This window comes from Thalassophryne amazonica, chromosome 13 (assembly GCF_902500255.1).
Source record: "Thalassophryne amazonica chromosome 13, fThaAma1.1, whole genome shotgun sequence".
Lineage (NCBI taxonomy): Eukaryota > Metazoa > Chordata > Actinopteri > Batrachoidiformes > Batrachoididae > Thalassophryne > Thalassophryne amazonica.
Window position 1 is genome coordinate 1,839,252 of NC_047115.1, and position 23,759 is coordinate 1,863,010.

Genomic DNA, 23,759 nt, shown 5'->3' on the forward strand with positions numbered 1-23,759 from the left:
TTGACTTTTCAGAGTCGTTCTTTTCTTTCTGACATGAATGACTGTAATTATTTTGATCCTCAGCTCTTTCTCATCATATTCCTGTTTTTGCCCTTTTTCTCTTCCTTCTCTCTGTTATTCCTGTCTTCTCCTCTTCCTCCTTTGCTTTCTGTGGTTCCTCGTTCCCTCCGCAGACTATAAGCCCTGTGATCCTCAGGTCATCCAGGATCGAGTTGCTCACATGGAGTTCTGCTACCAGGAGCTCAGTCAGCTGGCGGCGGAGCGTCGCGCTCGCCTCGAGGAATCGCGGCGCCTCTGGAAGTTCTTCTGGGAAATGGCCGAAGAGGTTAAACTTTTGAACAGACGGGATTCAGATGCTGAACAAAGCTGGGTTTGGTTTTTGATGTAACGTAGTTGTGACTGTGTCCCATAGGAGGGCTGGATCAGGGAGAAGGAGCAGATCCTGTCCTCCGAGGACTACGGCAAGGATCTGACGGGTGCACTACGCCTGCTGAGTCATCACAAGGCCTTCGAGGACGAGATGAGCGGGCGAGCTGCCCATCTGCAGCAGACCATCAGACAGGGGGAGGAGCTTGTGGCCGCCAATCACTTTGGAGCCGACAAAATCAGAGAGCGAATCCAGGACATCCAGGTCCGTTAGTGACACTCAAACCATGATGTTATTTTCTTTTCTTCCTCTCCTTTTTTCTTCTATCATTTGCTCCTACTTTTCCTTCTCCTTTTCTTTGTTTTCCCTGCTTCCTTTCTTCTTTCCGTCCTTTCTTACTTCATTGCTCCATCTATTTACTTATTTACTTCCTTATTACTCCCATTGTTCCTGCCTACTTCCCTTCTCTTTACCTTATTTCCTCCCTCTTTTCCTCCCCATCCTACAGGAGCAGTGGGCGGCTTTGGAGCGTCTTTCCACTGTGCGTAAAATGCGCCTACAGGATGCGTGCAACCAGCACCAGTTCCAGGTAAATGTGGGTTGGGTTTAGATTACCGCCGACCGTCAGAGGAGGGCAGAGGTTCCGTGGACTTCAGGAGCTGATGTGTGCCTTCTTGAGTTTTGTTGTGGAGTCTGAAACATTTCGCCCGCAGGCTGACGCGGACGACATCGACACGTGGATGCTGGACGTGCTGCGGATCGTCTCCAGCGTTGACGTCGGCCACGACGAGTTTTCCACTCAGGCTCTGGTAAAGAAACACAAAGACGTTGTAGAGGAGATCGCTAGCTACCGACCGGTCATCGATGCGCTGCACGAACAGTCGCGCATGCTGCCTGCTGAGAAGGCCGACTCAGAGGAGGTAAAACGCCGTCACTGCAACACTGAGCCCTGCTGAGCACAGACACTTTGATAAATGTCCAGAAGGTCATCAAAGAAAACTAATGCTACATCGGCCGGCACCGGGTTGTTCTTCAGGTTCAGAACCGGCTGGGGGGCATCGAGGAGCGCTATAAGGAGGTGGCGGAGCTGACGCGGCTCAGGAAGCAGGCGCTGCAGGACGCGCTGGCGCTCTACAAGATGCTGAGTGAAGCCAATGCGTGCGAAGTCTGGATCGACGAGAAGGAGCAGTGGCTCAATAGCACCGAGATCCCGGAGAAACTGGAGGACCTGGAGGTGGTCCAGCACCGGTAGGTTGGACTGGATTGGAACCCTGAGCAGTCTGGAAGTTTTCACTGAACCCCAGCAGTGAAATCAGTAACCCTGCAGACTGTTTGTCCCTCAGGACTCATAGACTCCGCCCACTTCCTGTTTGAGGCAAACGTGGTCACGTTTTATAGAATCAGACCGATTTAATTTCCCGACTTTGATCAGATTTTTGGGCGGAGACAATAATAATACTGCTGTGCAAAAGTTTTAAGCACCCCAATGTTTACATTTAAATACTGTAACTGTATTTAGTCCATCCATCCATTTTCTTCCGCTTTATCTGGAGTCGGGTCGCGGGGGCAGCAGCTCAAGCAAAGCCGCCCAGACCTCCCAATCCACACACACCTCCCCCAGCTCTTCCGGGAGAACCCAGAGGCGTTCCCAAGCCAGCTGAGAGACGTAGTCCCTCCAGCATGTCCTGGGTCTTCCCTGGGGCCTTCTTCCGATGGGACGTGCCCAGAAAACCTCTCCAGTGAGACGTCCAGGGGGCATCCGGAAAAGATGCCCGAGCCACCTCAACTGGCTCCTTTCGACGTGGAGGAGCAGTGACTCGACGCTGAGCTCCTCCCGAGTGACCGAAGCTCCTCACCCTACCTCTAAGGGAGCGCCCAGCCACCCTGCGGAGGAAACTCATCTCAGCCACTTGTACTCGCGATCTCGTTCTTTCGGTCATTAGCCAAATCTCATGACCATAGGTGAGGATCGGAACGTAGATCGGATCGGTAAATCGAGAGCTTTGCCCCCTACTCAGCTCTCTCTTCACCACGACGGTCCGATACAGCGACCGCATCACTGCAGACGCTGCACCGATCTGTCTATCGATCTCAAGCTCCATCCGTCCCTCACTCGTGAACAAGACCCTGAGATACTTAAACTCCTCCACTTGAGGCAAGGACACTCCACCGACCTGAAGAAGGCAAAGCACCTTTTTCCGGTCGAGAACCATGGCCTCGGATTTGGAGGTGCTGATTTTTATCCCGGACGCTTCACACTCGGCTGCAAACCGCCCCAGTGCACGCTGAAGGTCCTGATTTGACAAAGCCAACAGAACCACATCGTCTGCAAATAGCAGAGACGAGATTCTGTGGTTCCCAAAGCAGACCCCCTCTACACCCTGGAAACAGGTTTGACTTACTACCGGCCATGCGAACCAAGCTCCTGCTGTGGTCGTACAGGGACCGGATAGCCCTTAGCAAAGGACCCCGTACTCCCGGAGCACCCCCCACAGGGTGCCCCGAGGGACACAGTCGAACGCCTTCTCCAGATCCACAAAGCACATGTGGACTGGTTGGGCGAACTCCCATGAACCCTCGAGCACCCGATAGAGCGTGTAGAGCTGGTCCACTGTGCCGCAACCAGGATGAAAACCACACTGCTCCTCCTGAATTGGAGGTATTTATTTAGTGTTAAATAAAATAAAAAAAACACTTGTTAGAAAAATAACACATTTGGACTTTCTTCTTCCGTTGTTTATTTATTCCACCAGTCTTTGTTCATTTTTCCTCCTTTCCTCTTCCTCTCATCTCCTCCTCCACTTGTCTCCTCCTCCTGTTTCCTCCTGTCCTCCTCAGGTTTGAGAATTTGGAGCCAGAGATGAACAACCAGGCGTCCCGGGTTGCCGCAGTGAACCAGGTTGCCAGGCAACTGGTCCACAGTGGGCATCCAAGCGAGAAAGAGATCAAAGCCCAGCAAGATAAACTCAACACTAGGTAATTTAACTGGGATTAAATCAGTGAATAAACTTGGATTAAAGGACTAACCAAGATACATGTAATAAAGTCAGGAGCTGAACTGATATTAAAATCATATCAGAGTGAAGTAAGCTGCTGAGTTCTCTCTGATTAAACCTCAGTTTGTGATTAATCGGATAATTGACGCATATTAAGAAGCGACCCAGTGTGAACTGCACTGCTGTCATTAAATGTGGATTAAATGGGTCATTAAAATGGTTAATGATGTGGAATTAAGTAGATGCAAAGAAGTGAATAAACTCACCCTAAAGGATAACGATAATAAACCAATGAAGAGGTTTAATTGGAATCATACATTCAGGTTAAAACAGGTCAACAGAATCAGGTTAAAATTGTAAATCAACAGATTTCTCCTCCTCAGGATTGACACAGTGATTAGCTAATTTCTGCAGGAGTGTGGGGAACATCAGACCAGGTTCACAGGGAGCTGGTTTTGTTTGGGTCGCAGTTCTTACTTTGGTTCTTGGTTCTTTTTGAGGGGTTAGAGTCGCTGATGGGTCTGTGTTCAGACATGAGCTTGTTTGTGTTGCCGTCCAGGTGGAGTCAGTTCAGAGACCTGGTGGATCAGAAGAAGGACAGTCTGAACTCAGCTCTGGGTGTCCAGAACTACCATCTGGAGTGTAATGAGACCAAGTCTTGGATCAAGGAGAAGACCAAGGTGACTGCATATCCAGCACACTGTTCCTGGTTTAGTGTTTCCTCACATTAACGGGATTAATGGGTAGCTGACATGGACCCATGGGCGTCTCTGTCCAGGTTATTGAGTCGACCCAGGAACTCGGGAATGACCTGGCTGGGGTCATGGCTCTGCAGAGGAAGCTGACAGGAATGGAACGCGACCTCGCTGCCATCGAAGACAAACTGGGTGATCTGGACAAAGAGGCGGAGCGTTTGGCATCAGAACACCCGGAGCAGTCCGAGGGCATCAGGGGCCGACTGGGTGAGATCAAAGGCGTCTGGAACGAGATGAAGGTAGGAGAGAACGCCAGATATAATGTTTTAGTTAAAGTTGGCCTGTGAAACACATATATGTAAACTAACACACACACCAAACGCCTTTATTGCTGTTAGTAAAAGTCACTTTGGGAATCTTCTCCTCTGAGAATCGTTGATCCTTCTGGATTCTGTTTTTCAGGACACTCTGAAGAACCGTGAAGAGTCCCTGGGCGAGGCCAGCAAGCTGCAGCAGTTCCTTCGAGATCTGGACGATTTCCAGTCTTGGTTGTCCCGGACCCAGACGGTCATCGCCTCAGAGGACATGCCCAACACGCTGGCCGAGGCTGAGAAGCTGCTGGCCCAACACGAGGGCATCAAAAATGAGATTCGCAACTACGAGGAGGACTACCAGAAGATGCGGGACATGGGGGAGATGGTGACACAGGGACAGACGGATGCGCAGTACATGTTCCTCCGGCAGCGACTCCAGGCACTCGACACAGGCTGGAACGAGCTGCACAAGATGTGGGAGAATCGGCAGAACCTCCTGTCCCAGTCGCATGCGTACCAGCTGTTCCTGCGGGACACCAAGCAGGCTGAGGCCTTCCTCAATAACCAGGTACTGACGGCTGTTTCTAACGTGCAGTGACTGGACTTATTATGGTCAGAACAAAAGTGGCATCAGATGGTATAAGGCTGCTATTACAACTTTCTGAGGTTGGGTACAAACAGAGGACCGTCTGGTCAGGGTAAGATGAACTTTCTGGTTGAATCCCTGTGGGGCCTCAAGAAGGCCAAAAAACACCATTTTTCACTAGCATTTTTAATTAAAACCCAAACTGTAGACTAGTTTTCCTGTGAAATGCTGTCTACATTCAGGACAAGACAAATGGAAAAACCACTCCCACGTTACCCACAATGCTCTGCTTTGACCACATCATTAGGGACTTTTCTGTCTCGGGAACTACATCCTGAGTGCTTGATCTACCCGTTTTCAGGTACTGGTCCCACCCGCCAGTTTACTTCCTGTTTGCGTCATGCCTGAGGCTGCTCGAGTTTTACTTAAATCATGAGCAGTGATCCGTCAACGTGTCAGAATGAGGAGGCGTGGCCTGTCGTTGGCAAGAATCCCGACATGTAGAAAAGCTGGTTTTGGGACCTGTTCTTCCTGTGGTGGGCGCTGCTTGTCGTGGGGTGTTAACCTCTTTTCTGGCCCTCAGGAGTACGTCCTGGCCCACACGGAGATGCCCACCACGCTGGAAGCCGCAGAGGCCGCCATCAAGAAGCAGGAGGACTTCATGACCACGATGGATGCCAATGTGGATAAAATTAATGGCGTGGTAGACACTGGGCGCCGCCTAGTGGCTGACGGCAACATTAATGCTGAACGCATCCAGGAGAAGGTGGACTCCATCGACCAGAGGTGAGGAGCATTCAGAGTTTTTTCACATCACGCTTATGAATGAAGGCTAACATATAAACGTATCAATTATTGATCTTTAGACACAAGAAGAACCGAATGGCTGCCAGTGAGCTGCTCAGCAGGCTGAAGGACAACAGAGACCTGCAGAAGTTCCTGCAGGACTGTCAGGAGGTAAAACGCTGCTACGTGAAACGGATCCGGGTTATACTGTGTCCACAAACTCTGAGTTTACATTTTTTATCAATTTTTGTCTCCAGCTGTCTCTGTGGATCAACGAAAAGATGCTGACGGCTCAGGACATGTCCTACGACGAGGCCCGGAATCTCCACAGCAAGTGGCTGAAACACCAGGCCTTCATGGCCGAGCTGCAGTCCAACAAGGAGTGGCTCGACAAGATCCAGAAGGTAGGAGGCGAGGAGGCAGCAGCTGAAGTGGGGGGAAGTAGGAGGTAAGGAGGGAGGAGCTGAGTAGGAATAAGGGGAGGTGATGGTCTAGTGGTTAAGGCGTTGGGCTTGAGACCAGAAGATCCTCTGTTCAAATCTCAGCCTGACTGGAAATCGCTAAGGGCCCAGTGTGTAGTGACGCCTTGTATGGCAGCAGCCTGACATCGGGGTGAATGTGAGGCATTATTGTAAAGCGCTTTGAGCGTCTGATGCAGATGGAAAAGCGCTATATAAATGCAGTTCATTTAAGGTAGGAGGAGGGAGAGAGGAGCTGAGTAGGAAGAAGGTAGGAGGAGTTAATAGGCGAGGAGGAGGGAGAGAGGAGCTGAGGAAGAAGGAGTTAGGAGGTGAGGAGGGAGGAAGCACAAAAATGTTTTGTGCTGGAACAAAGATTCTCAGACTTTTCTGCATCTGAAATTTAAACAGGTTAAAACAATGATTCATTCATTAACCAGTCAGAGCTAATGAACCTCCCCAAACTGTCACAAATGTAGTCAGTGTTTGTGTTTGTCTGTCAGGACGGCAAAGTGCTGATCACAGAGAAACCGGACACGGAGATCATGGTCAAAGAGAAGCTGGCCTCTTTGAAGACCATGTGGGAGGAGCTTGAGTCCACCACCCAGACTAAAGCCAAGTGTCTGTTTGACGCCAACAAGGCAGAACTGTTCACTCAGAGCTGTGCCGACCTGGACAAATGGCTGGGCGGCCTGGAGGGACAACTGCACTCTGACGACTACGGCAAAGATCTGACCTCTGTCAACATCCTCCTGAAAAAGCAACAGGTGAGGACTGTCTTCTGAAACACTCTGAGCTGTCATCAGGACTTCTGTCTTCCTGTCTTTCCTGACCACTTTCTTCGTCCTTGCAGATCCTTGAGAGTCAGGTGGAAGTGCGCCGGAAGGAGGTGGAGGAGCTGAAGAGCCAGTCGCAGGTTCTCAGCCAGGAGGGCAAAGGCTCAGAGGAGGTGGACGGTCAGAGGATCACAGTGGAGAAGAAATTCCAGGGTCTCCAGGCGCCGCTGCAGAAGAGACGAGATTACCTCATGGCATCTCGTGAAATCCACCAGTTCAACAGAGACATGGAAGACGAGATTGTAAGCAGGCTCTTTGACCTTTAACCCTCAGGAGGTACTAATGGGTGCTGAAGTGGTTCACTGTTGATCTGGATTATGGATAACAGACGTCCACACCTTTAGTGTGCACCATTAGAATCTTTAAAGGGGAACAGAAACGCCCATGGATTATTTATAGCATGAATAAATGCCATTTATGCAGGTCAGGCGGGTGATGTCACTGGTTGGGGGAAGATGAACCTCATTCTGAGATTCCCTACCAGAGGCACCAACAAAGAGGTTATATATGACCACTAGAGTCCACACTCCCAATGCTGCCCACTAAACACCAACGTCCCTTCATGGACAGCGACATGACGCCTCCTAATCGTTCAAAATATTGACCAAGTTCCTGGATGTTAATGCATTTTCAAGGGGGATTCGCAACTGGGTTTGGGTATCGAGAACCGGTTCTTTTCGAGTATCGTTAAGAAACAATTCATTCCACCGATATGAATAGTCTTTTTGCTTAACGATTCCCTTATCGGTCCTTCAGAGCAGCCGCTGTTTTTCAGGGTGTTTGTTGGGAAAATGATCATTCCTCTACGTTAATTACAGACCCTGCAGCGGCTCTGTAATCAACCGTTTCTGCAGCGCAACTCCACTTTGAAGTGTGAACCAATAAAGCAATGCTTCGATCCACTGGCTCGCGGTTCTTTGATTCGCTGCTCTTCAGTAACGACAAGTCCACTTCTTAACCGCTCTCAAAGCCATTAAAATCTTGTGAGTCAATTTTGTGTGGATTAAAGTCACTAACTGGGACTCTTGTCTTGTTGCAGTCAACAAACGAGAATCATCCTCCGTTCCGTTGGCACAGCTCCAAATGCTGCGCGGCTCTCTGCTGAGTCTGGCCGGAATTAATAACTTCAAAATGAATTGCCGCTTGAAAAAAAATGACACCTCTTACAAATGTTGTAAAACAGACAAGAAACTACAATCGACTAAAAATTTTTTTCCTCCCAAATTGAGACGTCCTGCATTCTTAATAAATTACATCCTGACGTAGCTGAGCTCAGCTCAGATGTATGGAAAGACTTTCATGCCAATAATGTCTAAAAGGAAATGCTTTTGACAAAAACTACAGATTTTGTTTATTTCTATTTATGTCCAGAGATCAAGGATCCAGAGTTTATTATGTCCAAAGTTTAAGGATCCAGTAACCAATTTCATATTTATTTATTTCAAGACTCAGTAAAATGTTTCAATTTCAGTTCAATTTAATTGGCTTATAAAGCGCCAAATCACAACAAAATCCGTCTCAAGGCGCCTCACATAGAACATTTCAACATAAAAAATTCAAATAAATAAATAAAAATAAAAAAAAATTCAAATTCATAATTAAGTAAAAGAATAAAACAGATAAGAAATAAAAACTATTCATAGCAGCAAATTTGATTCAAATAATATTATCTACACTGCACTCAAACATTCTGCAAGTGTATGAATAACACTAAATTTTTACCAAGAAATGCACAAAGAAATTCTCAAAAAGTGTTTTTTTTTTTTTTTTTACTTTTATCTCACGTTGAAAATTAGCTTCATCGCTGTGAAACAAGTTCTGTTCTGTAGGAGTCATATGTGACATCAGGTTTAGTGAGAAGGCCACAGTAACGGAACAGGTCCGAAGACCGGCACCGGCAGAAGTGTCATAACAGGACCGCTGCAGTACGACTGCCCTACCAGTACTGCTGTTATCAGCACAGTCCAGTGCTCATTCAGTCCTGGTGTTGTTATTACTGGAGGTCAGTCAGCCGCAGTGTTGATTCTTTCCAGCATCTTGATTTAAAGTGCAACCAGGACCCGAGTACATGGCAGAAAACGATGATGATGATGATGACTGAATGTGTGTGTCGGAGTCCTGAGGTGGTGTTTTGTGTGTGCAGCTGTGGGTGGAGGAGCGGATGCCTCTGGCCACGTCCATGGACCACGGCCACAACCTGCAGACTGTGCAGCTGCTCATCAAGAAGAACCAGGTGAAGCCGCCCGCACACACAAACACACACACACACACGCCACTGCTTCATCCGTACTCTCCTCTTCTTTAACCTTCTGCATGACCTTTGACCTTAACAGACCTTACAGAAGGAGATCCAGGGACACCAGCCGCGTTATGATGACATCTTTGAGCGCAGCCAGCACGTGCTGCGGGCGGACAGTCCGACGGCTGAGCTGATCCGCCAGCGGCTCGCTGAACTCCAGTCCCTGTGGGAACAGATCAGGAAGGAGACCGAGAAACGCCACGCCCGCCTCAGCGAGGCTCACGAGGCCCAGCAGTACTTCTTTGATGCTGCCGAAGCTGAAGCCTGGATGAGTGAACAGGAACTCTACATGATGTCAGAGGAAAAGGCCAAGGTGAGGTCAGGTCAGATCAACATGCAGATCCATGTCAGCTCTGCTGTGACAAACCTGAGCAAAATAAAATAAAATAACCTTCTTTTTAAGGCTAAATGCATTAGTCCTCCAGAGCAGGCACATCACTCAGCAGCAGTCAGGAAAAGATGTTATTCTCCAGAGCTCAGTGGACTCTTGACCACCTCAGCTCCACCCACTCAGTGGGCTCACGGCAGCACAGGGAAAGTAAAGCGCACACCCTCCATCCTCCACTCCTGATATTTCAGAGTGATTCTTTCTGTGCTTGGACCCTGACGTGCATTGATCGAAGCACAAAGCAGCAGCATTCTTAAACAGTCTGTGCGTGCCAGAGGCTGTTTGCTTTGAACAGCCTCCGTTCACATGAACACACACCTGCTTTGAATTCATTGCATCCATATTTACTCCGTTATTACTCAGAGAAAAAAATCACTGTGACAGTAATGGTGAACATCGCTAGTGGGTGTAGATGAACTGCATCATCATTATGACATCATAACAGTTTGGTCCTCAGGTTCTGCTTCTTTGGGCTTCCTGAGGAGAATGAAGATTAGTGTTCTCATTTTAACCCAAGTGTTCAGAATGGTTCAAAATTAGGTTCTTGACCCAGAAGAGATTCTTGGTTGATGGAAGTGGCCTGTCAGACCTTAGCACTTCTGACGAAAATAATCCTGGAATATTGTAAAACAGATCCAGATCTGCACAAAATTTTAATCCTGACATAATTGACAGTTTTCATCAAGATCAGATCAGGCTCGAATAAAGGGAAGGAAGACAAAAAAAAACACTTACAGATCCTCATCCACACCTGGTGTTCGCCGCTTCATCCACCAGTAAACCTGCAAAAACCCAGATTCACTTCATCAGGAGGAAAAAATTTACAATAAAGAATCATTCTGATAATAAACATGTGGTGATGAAACCATCTGTTTGTTTTGTTGTGGGTCAGGACGAGCAGAGTTCAGTGGCCATGTTGAAGAAACACCAGATCCTGGAGCAGGCGGTGGAGGATTACGCCGACACCGTCCACCAGCTATCCAGCACCAGCCGAGGCCTTGTGGCTGCCGGACACCCTGACAGGTGAAGCAGGGCTCACAGGTCAAAGGTTAATTTCACTCACCACAGCAGGGACGAGGTCAAGAGTTGATACAGTGCAGCTAGTCAGTCATTCTCCACCTAGTGGCTGACCGTGGAACTGGCATCTTAAATCATGAAGCATTTGTAAACTGCATCAGATTTCATATTACAAACCATTTTTAAATCTGATGATGTCTCAGAGTTAAGGCACGAAGGGGAGGAGTCACAGCAAGACACATTAGTGGGTGTGAACAGCGGGAACTTTAAAAAAAATCCATGAGAACAAAAAAAGTAACTTTTGGATTTCAGTGAAGTTCTGTGAAGATGAGGATTTACTGTTTGTGTTAAACAACCGAAGCCACGTTTTGACAACGTCCACGAAAAGCTGAGAAACGCCGCAGTAGAAACTGCTCATCATGCAGAGTCTTCGTCACAGACATGGACACATACAGCGAGGACATGGGCGAATCAGGATACAGTAAAAGTTAAATAAGGGCATATTAATGATGTCATTGTCCCCCATGGAGACTTGACTGGCAGATGTCAGCACGGTGGCTTAGTGGTTAGCACTGTTGCCTCACAGCAAGAAGGTCATGGGGTCGATTGCCACCTGTGTCCTTTCTGTGTGGAGTTTGCATGTTCTCCCCATGTTTGTGTGGGTTCCGTCCAGGTGCTCCGGCTCCCTCCCACATCCAAAGACATGCAGGTTAGATGGACTGGAAACTTTATTGTCCAGGTCTCCCTTGCAAAAGAGGTCTTGATCTCAATGGGACTAACCTGGTTAGATAAAGGTTAAGTGTGGTGTAGACTGTCTGAATGAAATGTGTCGTTCGCTCTCCATGGTCCTGAGACACAGCTGGAAAAAAAAACACTCAAGCAAATAAAATATTAGGAATTCATAAAAGGCCGCTTTTTACTGTAGTCAACCTACATATGTGATGTAAATTTTATTTATTTGTTTTTAAGTATCTGTGGAGGTATCGGCTTAGCACCGATATCACAAAAACCCCAACGATATCCAGCCAGATTTGTTCTGTGTTTAGTTCTTTTCAAGCCAACAGAACCATTTTAAAGGAGGGCGGACTGTAGCGGGAGCAGCGGGATGTCTGGTGACTGTGTGTCAGTGGTGAACGAAATTCAAACCACATGTGTCAAGGTCAGATTTCCTGCTCTTTCAGCGAACGCATCGGGATGCGTCAGTCACAGGTGGATAAGTTGTACGCCGGCTTGAAGGATTTGTCGGAGGAGCGTCGCGGGAAACTGGATGAGCGTTTCCGCCTCTTCCAGCTGAACAGGGAAGTGGACGACCTGGAGCAGTGGATCGCTGAGCGGGAGGTGGTGGCCGGGTCTCACGAGCTGGGTCAGGATTACGAGCACGTCACAGTGAGTGCAGCACGCACCTCTCATCATTTCCAGTTTTTGCTTTGGTTACATAAATTGTGGTGTTAAAATATAGACGTGGAATTCTGGGATACTGAGGCCCACAGGGTTTTTTTGTTGTTTTTTTCTTATTGTTGTTTTTGTTTTTTAAACCCGCCCCACGGCTGAAGGACCGAAGGGGGATTATGTTGTGACCATTTCCCTCCGTCTGTCTGTCTGTCCATCTGTTTATACAGTTATTCCCAAAAAGGGTATACGAGGTCTGTTAGGAAAGTATCCGACTTTTTTATTTTTATCAAAAACCTGATGGATTTGAATCACGTGTGCTTGCATGAGCCAACCTTGAACCTTCGTGCGCATGCATGAATTTTTTTCACACCTGTCGATTGCGTCATTTGCTTGTAAGCAGCCTTTGTGTGAGGATGGGTGGAGTCTCTCGTCGTTTTTCTTTGCAAGGAAATGACGGAACAACTGGAGCAGCGTGACTGCATCAAATTTTGTCAGAAACTGAGCAACAGCCAGGTGGAAACCGGATTATTCAGACGGCTTTCGGTAACGATCCTCTGGGCATCACACAGATTAAGGAGCGGTACAACTGGTTTAAAGACGGCCGCACAACGGTGGAGAGCGAGCCACGCTCCGGTCGGCCATCAACATGCTGAAATCAATCAATCAATCAATCAATTTTATTTATATAGCGCCAAATCACAACAAACAGTTGCCCCAAGGCGCTTTATATTGTAAGGCAAAGCCATACAATAATTACAGAAAAACCCCAACGGTCAAAACGGCCCCCTGTGAGCAAGCACTTGGCGACAGTGGGAAGGAAAAACTCCCTTTAACAGGAAGAAACCTCCAACAGAACCAGGCTCAGGGAGGGGCAGTCTTCTGCTGGGACTGGTTGGGGCTGAGGGAGAGAATCAGGAAAAAGACATGCTGTGGAAGAGAGCAGAGATCAATCACTAATGATTAAATGCAGAGTGGTGCATACAGAGCAAAAAGAGAAAGAAACACTCAGTGCATCATGGGAACCCCCCAGCAGTCTAAGTCTATAGGGTGTCTGTCTCCCTGATCTGAATTGGGAGCTGGTTCCACAGGAGAGGAGCCTGAAAGCTGAAGGCTCTGCCTCCCATTCTACTCTTACAAACCCTAGGAACTACAAGTAAGCCTGCAGTCTGAGAGAGAAACGCTCTATTGGGGTGATATGGTACTATGAGGTCCCTAAGATAAGATGGGACCTGATTATTCAAAACCTTATAAGTAAGAAGAAGAATTTTAAATTCTATTCTAGAATTAACAGGAAGCCAATGAAGAGAGGCCAATATGGGTGAGATATGCTCTCTCCTTCTAGTCCCCGTTAGTACTCTAGCTGCAGCATTTTGAAATAACTGAAGGCTTTTCAGGGAACTTTTAGGACAACCTGATAATAATGAATTACAATAGTCCAGCCTAGAGGAAATAAATGCATGAATTAGTTTTTCAGCATCACTCTGAGACAAGACCTTTCTAATTTTAGAGATATTGCGTAAATGCAAAAAAGCAGTCCTACATATTTGTTTAATATGTGTTGGGAAGGTGTCGTAACACGGACCCACAACAGGGGGCGCAAATGAACGGACAATGGATAAGACAAAGAGTAACAATTTAATGTTGTGAAACGCACAACTGGATACAGACAAAGATACAATGCCAATTAAACACAAGGTGACGTGCGGGCAGGCTCGAAAATAGGAGACCTCTGGCGATCCAAGAGCCGAGACCCACACAGCTTCCACCACCAACGGCCTGAAGAACACCGGAGCCGCCAAGTCCTGAGTCCCCAGGTGGTCACCGTCTTCTGTTGCAGACCCTGGTACTGCTGGCAGAAGATGAAAAACAGTCAATGGTGAGTGTGTATCCACACACCCAGTACTCCTTCACCTACATATCTTCAAGGAGGGAAAACCTCCACCTACAGAAACAATTTCACCCGTGCAGCTCCTATTAGTCTCGTCCCTGGATGGAGTGAGAGGCAAAGAACGTCGCCCTCCCACTATCCGCCAATCCAGCTTCTGACAGAGCCCGCAGGAACACGGCTGCACACAGAACAATGTTAGATACAACGATAATTCAGCAGAGAAGGTTACCTTAGACGGTAGCTGATTTCTCGGCGAGGAGGTGGAGTAATAATCCGGCTTTTGTAGGGACGCTGGTGATTGGTGACAGCTGGTGTAAATGAGTGACAGCTGTCACTCTCTGTCTTGGCGCCCTCTCATGCTTGAAGCCCGCACTCCAAGCAGGGCGCCGACTGGTGGTGGTGGGCCAGCAGTACCTCCTCTTCAGCGGCCCACACAACAATATGCGCTTTGAATGACATATCCTGATCAAAAATGACTCCAAGATTTCTCACAGTATTACTAGAGGTCAGGGTAATGCCATCCAGAGTAAGGATCTGGTTAGACACCATGTTTCTAAGATTTGTGGGGCCAAGTACAATAACTTCAGTTTTATCTGAGTTTAAAAGCAGGAAATTAGAGGTCATCCATGTCTTTATGTCTGTAAGACAATCCTGCAGTTTAGCTAATTGGTGTGTGTCCTCTGGCTTCATGGATAGATAAAGCTGGGTATCATCTGCGTAACAATGAAAATTTAAGCAATGCCGTCTAATAATACTGCCTAAGGGAAGCATGTATAAAGTGAATAAAATTGGTCCTAGCACAGAACCTTGTGGAACTCCATAATTAACCTTAGTATGTGAAGAAGATTCCCCATTTACATGAACAAATTGTAATCTATTAGATAAATATGATTCAAACCACCGCAGCGCAGTGCCTTTAATACCTATGGCATGCTCTAATCTCTGTAATAAAATTTTATGGTCAACAGTATCAAAAGCAGCACTGAGGTCTAACAGGACAAGCACAGAGATGAGTCCACTGTCTGAGGCCATAAGAAGATCATTTGTAACCTTCACTAATGCTGTTTCTGTACTATGATGAATTCTAAAACCTGACTGAAACTCTTCAAATAGACCATTCCTCTGCAGATGATCAGTTAGCTGTTTACAACTACCCTTTCAAGAATTTTTGAGAGAAAAGGAAGGTTGGAGATTGGCCTATAATTAGCTAAGATAGCTGGGTCAAGTGATGGCTTTTTAAGTAATGGTTTAATTACTGCCACCTTAAAAGCCTGTGGTACATAGCCAACTAATAAAGATAGATTGATCATATTTAAGATCGAAGCATTAAATAATGGTAGGGCTTCCTTGAGCAGCCTGGTAGGAATGGGGTCTAATAGACATGTTGATGGTTTGGATGAAGTAACTAATGAAAATAACTCAGACAGAACAATCAGAGAGAAAGAGTCTAACCAAATACCGGCATCACTGAAAGCAGCCAAAGATAACGATACGTCTTTGGGATGGTTATGAGTAATTTTTTTTCTAATAGTTAAAATTTTATTAGCAAAGAAAGTCATGAAGTCATTACTAGTTAAAGTTAAAGGAATACTCGGCTCAATAGAGCTCTGACTCTTTGTCAGCCTGGCTACAGTGCTGAAAAGAAACCTGGGGTTGTTCTTATTTTCTTCAATTAGTGATGAGTAGTAAGATGTCCTAGCTTTACGGAGGGCTTTTTTATAGAGCAACAGACTCTTTTTCCAGGCTAAGCAAAGATCTTCTAAATTAGTGAGACGCCATTTCCTCTCCAACTTACGGGTTATCTGCTTTAAGCTGCGAGTTTGTGAGTTATACCACGGAGTCAGGCACTTCTGATTTAAAGCTCTCTTTTTCAGAGGAGCTACAGCATCCAAAGTTGTCTTCAATGAGGATGTAAAACTATTGACGAGATACTCTATCTCACTTACAGAGTTTAGGTAGCTACTCTGCACTGTGTTGGTATATGGCATTAGAGAACATAAAGAAGGAATCATATCCTTAAACCTAGTTACAGCGCTTTCTGAAAGACTTCTAGTGTAATGAAACTTATTCCCCACTGCTGGGTAGTCCATCAGAGTAAATGTAAATGTTATTAAGAAATGATCAGACAGAAGGGAGTTTTCAGGGAATACTGTTAAGTCTTCAATTTCCATACCATAAGTCAGAACAAGATCTAAGATATGATTAAAGTGGTGGGTGGACTCATTTACATTTTGAGCAAAGCCAGTTGAGTCTAATAATAGATTAAATGCAGTGTTGAGGCTGTCATTCTCAGCATCTGTGTGGATGTTAAAATCGCCCACTATAATTATCTTATCTGAGCTAAGCACTAAGTCAGACAAAAGGTCTGAAAATTCACAGAGAAACTCACAGTAACGACCAGGTGGACGATAGATAATAACAAATAAAACTGATTTTTGGGACTTCCAATTTGGATGGACAAGACTAAGAGTCAAGCTTTCAAATGAATTAAAGCTCTGTCTGGGTTTTTGATTAATTAATAAGCTGGAATGGAAGATTGCTGCTAATCCTCCTCCTCGGCCTGTGCTACGAGCATTCTGGCAGTTAGTGTGACTCGAGGGTGTTGACTCATTTAAACTAACATATTCATCCTGCTGTAACCAGGTTTCTGTAAGGCAGAATAAATCAATATGTTGATCAATTATTATATAATTTACTAACAGGGACTTAGAAGAGAGAGACCCAATGTTTAATAGACCACATTTAACTGTTTTAGTCTGTGGTGCAGTTGAAGGTGCTATATTATTTTTTCTTTTTGAATTTTTATGCTTAAATAGATTTTTGCTGGTTATTGGTGGTCTGGGAGCAGGCACCGTCTCTACGGGGATGGGGTAATGAGGGGATGGCAGGGGTAGAGAAGCTGCAGAGAGGTGTGTAAGACTACAACTCTGCTTCCTGGTCCCAACCCTGGATAGTCACGGTTTGGAGGATTTAAGAAAATTGGCCAGATTTCTAGAAATGAGAGCTGCTCCATCCAAAGTGGGATGGATGCCGTCTCTCCTAACAAGACCAGGTTTTCCCCAGAAGCTTTTCCAATTATCTATGAAGCCCACCTCATTTTTTGGACACCACTCAGACAGCCAGCAATTCAAGGAGAACATGCGGCTAAACATGTCACTCCCGGTCCGATTGGGGAGGGACCCAGAGAAAACTACAGAGTCCGACATTGTTTTTGCAAAGTTACACACCGATTCAATGTTAATTTTAGTGACCTCCGATTGGCGTAACCGGGTGTCATTACTGCCGACGTGAATTACAATCTTACCAAATTTACGCTTAGCCTTAGCCAGCAGTTTCAAATTTCCTTCAATGTCGCCTGCTCTGGCCCCCGGAAGACAATTGACTATAGTTGCTGGTGTCGCTAACTTCACATTTCTCAAAACAGAGTCGCCAATAACCTTTGATCCTTTGAGTTTGATCCTCGGCGGGTGTGTCGTCGAGTGGGGAAAAACGGTTAGAAATGTGAACGGGTTGGTGGTGTACACGGGGCTTCTGTTTAGGACTACGCTTCCTCCTCACAGTCACCCAGTCAGCCTGCTTTCCCGGCTGCTCGGGATCTGCCAGAAGGAAACTAACGGCGGCTAAGCTACCTTGGTCCGCACCGACTACAGGGGCCTGGCTAGCTGTACAATTTTCCACGGTGCGGAGCCGAGTCTCCAATTCACCCAGCCTGGCCTCCAAAGCTACGAATAAGCTACACTTATTACAAGTACCATTACTGCTAAAGGAGGCCGAGGAATAACTAAACATTTCACACCCAGAGCAGAAAAGTGCAGGAGAGACAGGAGAAGCCGCCATGCTAAACCAGCTAAGAGCTAGTAGCTGCGCTAAGCTAGCGGATTCCTAAAAACACACAAAGTGAATAATGTGTAAATAATTTAGAGGTGATTCAGCAGAGGGAGTGCTTTAGTTAAGGCATGTGAAGATTACACTGTGAAACAAATCGTTATCTAGTTAACTAGATCAATCTAACTGCGCAGATTAAACAGCTAACAGATACAGCAAAACACCGCTGTGCTCCGGAACAGGAAGTGATACAATACCGCAGTGAGAGCCAACCACCAGTAGAAATGACCAGATCATTTCCAAAGTGAACGTTGTGGTGATGTGGGACCGTCGTGTGACTTTCTGAGAAGTTGTGGAAGAGGTGGACATCAGCACTTTTTTGGCACATTCCACTGTGACTTGCCATGAAAAAAGTTGCAGCGAAATTCATGCCGATGGCTTCGGCACGACGCTGATGGCGGAACAAAAGCGCTTCTATGTTGAAGCCTCACAGGACATGTTGTGACATGCCCAGCTCTTCCACCATTTCTTGGATAGTCACACGACTGAAAAGCCACCGAAAGCCGTCTGAATCTTCTGAATGGTGGAAGAGCTGGGCATGTCACAACATGTCCTGTGACGCTTCAACACGGTGGGGCTTTTGTTCCACCATCAGCTTCATGCCGAAGCCATCGGCATGAATTTCGCTGCCACTCTTCTCATGGCAAAATCTTCTGTCACAGTGGAATGTGCTGAAAAAGTGCTGATGTCCACCTCTTCCACAATTTCTCAGATAGTCACACGACGGTCCCACATCACCACAGCGTTCACTTTGGAAATGATCCGGTCGTTTCAGCATGTTGATGGCCGATCAGAGCGTGGCTCGCTCTCCACCGTTGTGCGGACGTCTTTAAACCGTCTTTGTACCGCTCCTTAATCTGCGTGATGCCCAGAGGATCGTCACCGAAAGCCGTCTGAATAATCTGAATGGTTTCCACCTGGCTGTTGCCCAGTTTCTGGCAAAATTTGATGCAGTCACGCTGCTCCAGTTGTTCCGTCATTTCCTTGCAAAGAAAAAAACGACGAGAGACTCCACCCATCCTCACACAAAGGCTGCTGACAAGCAAATGACGCAATCGACAGGCGTGAAAAAATTCACGCATGCGCACGAAGGTTCAAGGCTGGCTCATGCAAGCACATGTGATTCAAATCATCAGGTTTTTGAAAAAAATAAAAAGGTCGGATACTTTTCTAACAGACCTTGTACGTGTTCTGAAATCTACTCCTCTGACATTCTTAGGAGGAATATTGTGACACTTGATAGAAGTCCTTGTTATAGGTTGGTAATGCGCATATTGTAATATTGTACAATATTGACACATTTTGGCGTTATGTACATTTTGGCGTTATGGCCCTTGAGTAACAAACTAGACACTGCCTGTTTGAGTTGGTGTCTGCTTGTTGAAATCTACTATCACGTACCTTCAAATGGTATCAGAATGTAGCAACCACTTGTACCAAAGCAGCGTTTGTTAGCAGGGATCTTGTGCTCTCAGTGCACTTTTGTTTTGATACTGTTGCTAACGTTAAACCAGCTCCTGCTTTGTCTCTTCACTGCTGCATCTCTGCATCTTCTGTTTCTCAGATGCTGCAGGAGCGTTTCAGAGAATTCGCCCGTGACACCGGCAACATCGGACAAGAGCGCGTCGACGGCGTGAACCGGCTGGCAGATGAGCTGATCAACGCCGGCCACACCGACGCCGCCACCATCGCTGAGTGGAAGGACGGCCTGAACGAGGCCTGGGCAGACCTGCTGGAGCTCATCGATACCCGAACGCAGATCCTCGCCGCCTCCTACGAGCTCCACAAGTTCTATCACGATGCAAAGGAGATTCTCAGCCGAATCCTGGATAAGCATAAGAAGCTTCCGGAGGAGGTGGGCCGTGACCAGAACACAGTGGAGACCCTGCAGAGAATGCACACCACGTTTGAGCACGACATTCAGGCTCTGGGCACACAGGTACCAACCACATGACCAACGTGAGAAGAAAGACCCCAGAAAACATCTCTTGTAATCGTGCAAATCTGTCGGGGAGGGGGGGGGGGGTGAATTGGACATGGTCTGTGAGTCATAACCACAAAATTAGGAGAAAAAAAAATTTAAAATGAGTGGCGCACATCACCCTGATGGCAGGAGCTTTTTTTCAGCCAGCTGGGTGGAGCCTGATGGTCACGGACCTGGTCAGCGAGAGCCAGCAGTAGGTCGGTGTGATTCGAGCAGACACACTCAATCTGAAATTCCTCTTTTGGATGTATACACATACCCAGTTTGAGCAGCAGAGCCTCTGCAAATTTGTCTGAGGTGAGTAAGTAATTGAAAATAAATCATGACGTTAGTGCACCACCGTTTTTCAGCTAAAGTTAGGTTAGCCTTAGCTGCACAATCAATGGGTTACCCACACTGACTCCAATATGAGTAAATTAAGTAAAGTAAAACTCACCTAAACCATCATCGTATTAACCGGATATTCGCACTCACCGGACAAAAGCATTTGTCCGGTTTTCCATGTAATAAACATTGTATAGAACAGATTAATATAATGGATTTTCACTCACATTGGACAAAACGTCCCGCCCCATCAAACCCCTCTCATGTACCAGACAGAGCTGTCTGGACGTGCACGTGACAGAAGCACGAAATGAAGTTCAGCACTGACACTCGCTGACTAGAGGAAAGTGGGACTGTATATCCGTGATTAAAACGCTAGCTGTGTTGTGTGGGCCGCTGAAGAGGAGGTACTGCTGGCCCACCACCACCAGAGGGCGCCCTGCCTGGAGTGCGGGCTCCAGGCACCAGAGGGCGCCGCCGCCCCACAGGAGCTGCCTCGGTAACAGCTGTCACCCATCACCTGAGACAGCTGACGGCAATTATCACTGGGGTATATCAGCAGGACGGCATCTCCACCTCATCGCCGAGATATCGTTCTACCTGGAAGGTAATAATCTCAGCTGACTGCTTGACAGTAACCTTTGTGATTTTTGTGAGTGATTGCAGACTTTTTTTCTCCAACGAGAGGTGGAGGTAGCTTCCCTGCCGTGCAGGTTGCTGGGTGCAAATGCGCCCACGTTTAATTGTGTTCTTGTTCCTCGCCAGCAGTACCAGGTCCGACACGCGGAGGCAGTGGCCACCTGGGAGTTCGGAACTTGGCGGCTCCAGTATTCCCGGGGTCCTGTGGCGGAGGAAACCGTGTGGTTCCGGTTCTACTTTGGAGAGGCGTCTCCTATCTTCGAGCCTGCCCACACGACACCTTTGTGAATTGAACTTTGTCCATTGTTGTAATTTGTTGTTTTTGTTGTGCACGTTCGCAACAGTAAAGTGTTGTTATTTGACCTATTCCATTGTCCGTTCATTTGCGCCCCCTGTTGTGGGTCCGTGTTCCTACACTTTCCCAACAGGATATCTCGGCCAGCGTCATGGATCCCGAGGGGCGGCAACCGGCTGTTGAACGGCCAATGGAAGAACAAGGCGCACAGGCGTCCGCAGGAGGGGTAATCGGTGAGTTGCAGCGGATCCTCACCGCTTTCACGACTCGGTTAGACTTGATGGCCGAGCAGAACGCCCTCCTGAACCGCAGGGTGGAGGCTCTCGCCGCGCAGGTGGAAGCGCGCCCTCCGGGCGCCGCTGCGGCTCTCCCTCCCGTAGACCCTGTGCGTGACAGCGACGTTCCACTGGTTGTCCAACGACCCCCCCCCACCGTCCCCTGAAGCATACATAAGCCCCCCAGAGCCGTACGGAGGCTGTGTGGAGACGTGCGCGGATTTCCTTATGCAGTGTTCGCTCGTCTTCGCACAGCGTCCCGTCATGTACGCGACCGACGCTAGCAAAGTAGCTTATGTGATAAATCTGCTTCGTGGTGAGGCACGCGCTTGGGCTACAGCGCTCTGGGAGCAAAGTTCACGGCTCCTTCTGACATATGATGGGTTTGTGAGGGAGCTCAGAACAGTGTTCGATCACCCTAATAGAGGAGAGACCGCTTCAGCCGTGCTGCTGTCAATGAGACAGGGGCGCCGGAGCGCAGCTGCCTATGCAGTCGACTTCCGCATCGCGGCTGCGAGGTCCGGCTGGAATAGCACTGCCCTCCGCGCCGCCTTCGTAAACGGACTGTCATTGGTCCTCAAGGAGCACCTGGTGGCTAAGGACGAACCGCGGGATTTGGATGGGCTTATCGATCTTGTCATACGATTAGACAAGGGCGTGACCAGGCACGCGTCGTCCCTCTCCCTTCCAGTTCCAACCGCGTTCCGCCCTCCCCACGCTCCACGGCCCCTGCGCTCCGTGCGATCACAGCTCCCCCTACTGACGAAGCTATGGACACGAGTAGGGCAACATTTAGGGCACCGGTCACACAAAGGAGGCTGGCCCGCGGAGCGTGTTTTGTTTGTGGCTCGATTGAGCATCAGGTAAGAGACTGCCCCGAGCGGTTAAACACCAACGCCCGCCCCTAGACACTGGGCTAGGGGGGGGGGCCGAGACGTTCACGTGGGACACACCCACATCGCCACACGACTCCCAGTTACAATCCTTTATGAGGATTTAACCCTGAAGGCCCCAGCACTGGTGGACACGGGCTCAGAAGGGAATTTGCTTGATAGCAAATGGGCCAGGGAGATAGGGTTCCCTCTGGTGGCGCTTACCTCGCCTGTGCAGGTACGGGCACTAGATGGCTCCCTACTCCCTCCAATCACCCACAAGACACCACCAGTAACTCTGGTGGTGTCGGGGAATCACCGGGAGGAGATCAAGTTTTTTGTAACTCCGGCCACCTCCCGTGTGATTTTAGGTTTTCCCTGGATGTTGAAACACAATCCCCGGATCGATTGGCCGTCCGGGGTAGTGGTCCAGTGGAGCGAGACCTGCCATCGGGTATGTTTAGGTTCCTCGGTTCCTCCCGGTTCCCAGGCCAGGGAGGAGGTCAGAGCCCCGCCCAATCTAGGGACGGTGCCGGTGCAGTACCATGACCTTGCGGAGGTGTTCAGCAAGGATCTAGCACTCACCCTTCCCCCGCACCGCCCGTATGATTGTGCCATTGATTTGGTTCCAGGCATTGAGTTCCCGTCCAGCAGGCTGTACAACCTCTCACGACCTGAACGCGAATCAATGGAGACCTACATCCGGGACTCTTTGGCTGCCGGGTTGATCCGGAATTCCACCTCCCCGATGGGTGCGGGTTTCTTTTTTGTGGGGAAAAAGGATGGCGGATTACGTCCATGCATCGATTACAGGGGGCTGAACGAAATCACGGTTCGTAACCGATACCCCTTACCCTTGTTGGATTCTGTGTTCACGCCCCCTGCATGGAGCCAAGATATTCACCAAGCTTGATCTTAGGAATGCGTATCACCTGGTTCGGATCCGGAAGGGAGACGAGTGGAAGACGGCATTTAACACCCCGTTAGGTCATTTTGAGTACCTGGTCATGCCGTTCGGTCTTACAATGCTCCCGCGACGTTCCAAGCATTGGTTAATGATGTCTTGCGGGACTTCCTGCACCGATTCGTCTTCGTATATTTAGACGACATACTCATCTTTTCTCCGGATCCTGAGACCCATGTCCGACATGTACGTCAGGTCCTGCAGCGGTTATTGGAGAACCGGCTGTTTGTTAAGGGCGAGAAGTGTGAGTTTCACCGCACCTCTTTGTCCTTCCTGGGGTTCATCATCTCCCCCAACTCCGTCGCTCCTGATCCGGCCAAGGTTGCAGCGGTGAGAGACTGGCCCCAACCCACAAGCCGTAGGAAGCTGCAACAGTTCCTCGGCTTTGCTAATTTCTACAGGAGGTTCATTAAGGGCTACAGCCAGGTTGCTAGCCCCCTGACAGCCCTGACCTCACCAAAAGTCCCCTTCACCTGGTCGGATCGTTGCGATGCCGCGT

The 23,759-nt window shown here is 48.1% G+C and overlaps 1 protein-coding gene across 1 annotated transcript in view; it reads left to right on the top strand.

Moving 5' to 3' along the window:
- sptbn1 (spectrin, beta, non-erythrocytic 1) overlaps nucleotides 1-23,759 on the top strand; it is a 163,659-nt gene that overhangs the window by 108,857 nt on the left and 31,043 nt on the right. The window contains 19 exon segments of the mRNA XM_034184540.1: nucleotides 174-325; nucleotides 413-631; nucleotides 876-956; nucleotides 1,081-1,287; nucleotides 1,404-1,615; nucleotides 3,206-3,343; nucleotides 3,923-4,043; nucleotides 4,142-4,357; nucleotides 4,521-4,940; nucleotides 5,542-5,744; nucleotides 5,825-5,915; nucleotides 6,002-6,148; nucleotides 6,706-6,969; nucleotides 7,056-7,280; nucleotides 9,182-9,271; nucleotides 9,372-9,650; nucleotides 10,618-10,748; nucleotides 11,924-12,128; nucleotides 19,472-19,846. Of these exon segments, the coding sequence (XP_034040431.1) occupies nucleotides 174-325; nucleotides 413-631; nucleotides 876-956; nucleotides 1,081-1,287; nucleotides 1,404-1,615; nucleotides 3,206-3,343; nucleotides 3,923-4,043; nucleotides 4,142-4,357; nucleotides 4,521-4,940; nucleotides 5,542-5,744; nucleotides 5,825-5,915; nucleotides 6,002-6,148; nucleotides 6,706-6,969; nucleotides 7,056-7,280; nucleotides 9,182-9,271; nucleotides 9,372-9,650; nucleotides 10,618-10,748; nucleotides 11,924-12,128; nucleotides 19,472-19,846 (3,776 nt within the window).